The sequence below is a fragment of the Nicotiana tomentosiformis genome, chromosome 8, assembly GCF_000390325.3.
Source record: "Nicotiana tomentosiformis chromosome 8, ASM39032v3, whole genome shotgun sequence".
Taxonomy (NCBI): Eukaryota; Viridiplantae; Streptophyta; class Magnoliopsida; order Solanales; family Solanaceae; genus Nicotiana; species Nicotiana tomentosiformis.
The window spans coordinates 126466204-126470386 of NC_090819.1; the positions used below are offsets into that span (position 1 = coordinate 126466204).

Consider the following 4183-nt stretch of genomic DNA (forward strand, 5'->3'; position numbering starts at 1 on the left):
AACTCAAATACAATTTATTTATTTATTTATTTTAATATATTTTTGTTTTGGAGAATATTGGTAGAAGAAAAGTTTTGATTTAGAAACTTTAACCACTGAAAAAAATGGTGGAACCATAGAAAGGGGAAAGGGGAAGAAGATGGTTGGAGACGAATTGATGGAAAAAGTGGAAGGGGAAGGTTACAAATTTCTTTTCGGTACAATAATGTTGGCGTGTATCGTTCTAGAAACTCTGTTGAGGCTAAAGAAATTGGACAAGCCAAATCTTCCTCCAACCTATCCCATAAATTCAATTTAGAAGAATATTACAAATTATTTAAATTGTTGATCAAATGCCTTTGCTAGTACTTCTCTTTCTGAACATGTTAAAAATTGAACTTCCCTTCTTATATATTACAAACTGTTTTGGTGTTCTTGAAGGGTTAAATGTATTGACAATTTTGTTGGAGTACATATTGATTTGAAGAGATTGAATGCAAAGTTGTATGTACAAAGAAGAAAATCTTATGGAAGAAAGAAATAAAGAAACATTAAGAGAAAGGGGAGGGGGTGGGGATAGATCTGATGAAAAACTAGAGGAGGAGGATAAGGGAGGGGATTGTATTTTTCCTTTTTTCTTTTGTTTATTTTTTGGTTTTGTCTTTTTCTTATTCTCATTGAAGTAGAATTACCAATTCAGTGAATTCACGTATCATATGTGTGTATAAATCACGTGCTTTGTCCAACTCAGCCATATAAATGACACATAAGCTCAGTCAATGGTCAGATGTATTTAAAATACTCTATTTGGATAAGTACAGGTACTTAGATGAAACTTCACAAAATAAAGAGATCAGGATATCAAAGTGGTATAAGTACAAGTGTCTACGAGATTATTCTACTTTTAATATTTATTGATTTGATATAAATACTTGATAGATGTGGATTCATATCCGGTTCCACTATATGAACGGTAAATGTATATGCATCTATAGTCTCAAGCTCAAATTTTATCTAAAACTATATTAGCTTCATGGTTAAGTGGTTTATTAAAGTAAAAGAAGATACATTAAATGAGAAAAGTCTATAAATACAAATATATATCATATATCTATTTATTTGGTCATAAATTTTTACCTATAATATACGGGTATTAATAGTAGTAAACTTGCTCTCCACAACTTTAACCACGTACCAAGTAGTAGTTTTGTCTCTATTCCGTCCATCCACCTGTTTCTTGTATGTAATCTGTACTCCTAACATATGTTTGTCTGCATATAAATACTCCATTTTAACACCGTTCTTCCTTCCTTTGAATCGCTCCTCTCTCTTATTTCTCTTTCAAGATTCACTTCACTCTTCTCTCTTTTTCTCCATATATTATGGGTTTCCCAGCTAACAGCGAAAAGCCATTCAAGTTCTTGATCTATGGCCGAACCGGCTGGATTGGTGGCATACTCGGCAAGCTCTGTGAAGCTCAAGGTATAGACTACGTATACGGGTCGGGTCGGTTAGAAAACCGGAGCTCTTTGGAATCCGACATATCCACCGTCAAACCGACCCATGTATTCAACGCAGCTGGAGTCACTGGCCGGCCTAACGTTGACTGGTGCGAATCCCATAAGGTGGAGACCATCAGAACTAATGTGGTCGGTACCTTAACGCTTGCTGATGTTTGTAGAGAGAAGGGCTTGATCCTTATCAACTATGCTACTGGATGTATATTTGAATACGATGCGGGTCATCCGTTAGGGTCGGGTATCGGGTTCAAGGAAGAGGATACTCCTAATTTCACTGGATCTTATTATTCCAAGACTAAAGCTATGGTGAAGTCACTGGTGTTACATTTCTTGTTTTGATCTTATTGTGCTTTTTGAGATCTATTAGCTATTGCATTTTCTTGTATGGATCTAATGGATTTAAGTTATATGCACTGATTTAACCTCTTAATAGCATGTTACTTACCATTTATTGTTGGTTACTAATGAATGCTTATTAAGTACTGTATGAGTTAATGACCTGATTGTTTAAATTTGTGTAATGCAATAATTAATGATCTAATGTGGATCCATATGGGTGATACCAACTTCTTGGAGCTAAGCTAGTTACCGTGTTGGCGAGCAAATTATTTGGCATTGGAATGAAATGGATATGAAGAGAGCAGAATGGATATTGTGTGGATTCATGTAGCTGACTCAACTTATTTGGAGCTGAGACGTAATTATTTGATTGTTGAATTAATGATCTACTGCATATAGGTAGTGTTTTCCCTAATCTAAGAGAAGTAGAAGTAGGTCTTGATTCTTTGAGTGTAGAGTGCCAATACATAATAAAAAGATTAGAGCTTTTGTTTAGTATTATACATGCTGGGGCCAGATCCTATATGGAATGCATGTTTTTGTTGTGATGAACCTACTTGCTAAATTTAGGTGTGCGATAATGTGTTAAAGCAGTTTCTTGCAGTTATTCTTGCTATTACTGATTAGATAAAAAACATTGAATTATGTTCTAGATGTGTAGTTATGCTTGTGCATGTTGCTCTGGATTTGGAGAGGAAAGATGATTAATTTGGCAGAGTTGAATTCCAAACGCAACCTTTTACTAGACATTGTTCTTATATGATGTTGCAGTATTTGTTTTTGTTCTCTTGTTTAATGCTTTCTTATGTCATTGATTCATTCTCTGTCTTTGAGCTCCATTCGGGTTGTTTCATATCCTGGTCTACAACCTTCCTTTGGTAATTCTTGGAACTTTTTGACCTAGGGCTGTGTCAATGTTTGTGCTACTTAGCTTGTTGGAAATATTATGTTTTTGGTCGTTAATGTGTGTCTTGTTCATCCTGGAAAAAGATATCCAGTCTTGATGATTCACCAGCTATTGTACCTATTTGGAGTGTGATTAAAACCTTCAACCTTATTCTTATTTCGGCTGATCATCATTTCAGGTGGAGGAATTGCTGAAGAACTACGACAACGTCTGTACTTTACGAGTCAGGATGCCCATCTCTGCTGACTTGACCAACCCCCGAAACTTCATCACCAAGATCACTCGATATGAGAAGGTAGTCGACATCCCAAACTCAATGACAATCTTAGATGAACTTCTCCCGATATCCCTCGAGATGGCAAAGAGAAACTTGACTGGCATATGGAACTTCACAAATCCCGGAGTAGTTAGCCATAATGAGATTCTTGAAATGTACCGTGACTATATCGACCCGAGCTTTAGCTGGAAGAATTTCACTCTTGAGGAGCAAGCAAAGGTCATTGTTGCTCCTAGGAGTAACAATGAGCTTGATGCTTCAAAACTGAGCAAGGAATTCCCTGAAATGAAGTCAATTAAGGAATCCCTCATTGAGTATGTTTTCAAGCCGAATAGGAAAACACTAGTAGCTTGAAACTTAGAGAAAAACTCCATTTTATTTTTTGTTTTGCCTTGTTGAATGAATCAACTATGTTTCAGTTCTAATAGCTCTGGGGGTTGGCTTGTCTTTTGTCTTGTCATTTTCTGATTTGAGTTTCTTTGGGAAGATGTGAACTCCCTATCATAGGAGGTGGAGGTGCAACCTTTTCCTGTTTCTTTTCTTTTCCTTTTTTGTTGTATTGAATGCTGTAATGGTATTTATTTCACGAATAAATTGAAAATGATATGCCAATTGGATGATTAAATGTTGCAAAGAATATACTTTGTAGTTTGTCGTCTTTTTGTACAAATTAGTTACTCTTATACGGGCCAAGGGAAAAAAATTATTTTGTGTCTCACATAACTAACATTAGTTGTCTGAGGCCTCTTTTTTATATCAAAGTTTTGTGGACCCAAAAGTATAAGATATGGGTCCACATTTGTGAGATAAAAAGAGGTCTCACACAACTAATGTTAGTTGTGTGAGGCACACCATAAAACTTGCGGAAAAGGGCCAACAATACCTCTAACGTATTTAAAATGGCTCAAAAATATCCTCCGTTAACCTTTTGGTCCGCAAATGCTCCTAACGTTTGTTTTTAGGCTCAAACTTACCCCTATATCTAATAGAAGGGTCAACAATACCCCTAATGTATTGAAAATGGTTCAAATATACCCTATGTTAACCTTTTGGTCCTCAAATGCCCCTAACGTGTGTTTTTGGGCTCAAACTTACCCTTATATCTAACAGAACTAACCTGATCAATTTTTTTACTTTAACTTCGCCATGTGACATTTTCTT

The 4183-nt window shown here is 35.7% G+C and overlaps 1 protein-coding gene across 1 annotated transcript; it reads left to right on the top strand.

Moving 5' to 3' along the window:
• The first annotated feature begins 1149 nt into the window (after positions 1 to 1149).
• LOC104112154 (bifunctional dTDP-4-dehydrorhamnose 3,5-epimerase/dTDP-4-dehydrorhamnose reductase) lies at positions 1150 to 3647 on the top strand. The gene is made up of 2 exons (XM_009621997.4): positions 1150 to 1805; positions 2924 to 3647. The coding sequence occupies exons 1-2, from the start codon at positions 1362 to 1364 to the stop codon at positions 3374 to 3376; spliced, it is 897 nt and encodes a 298-aa protein (XP_009620292.1). The 5' UTR covers positions 1150 to 1361; the 3' UTR covers positions 3377 to 3647.
• The last annotated feature ends 536 nt before the right edge of the window (positions 3648 to 4183 follow it).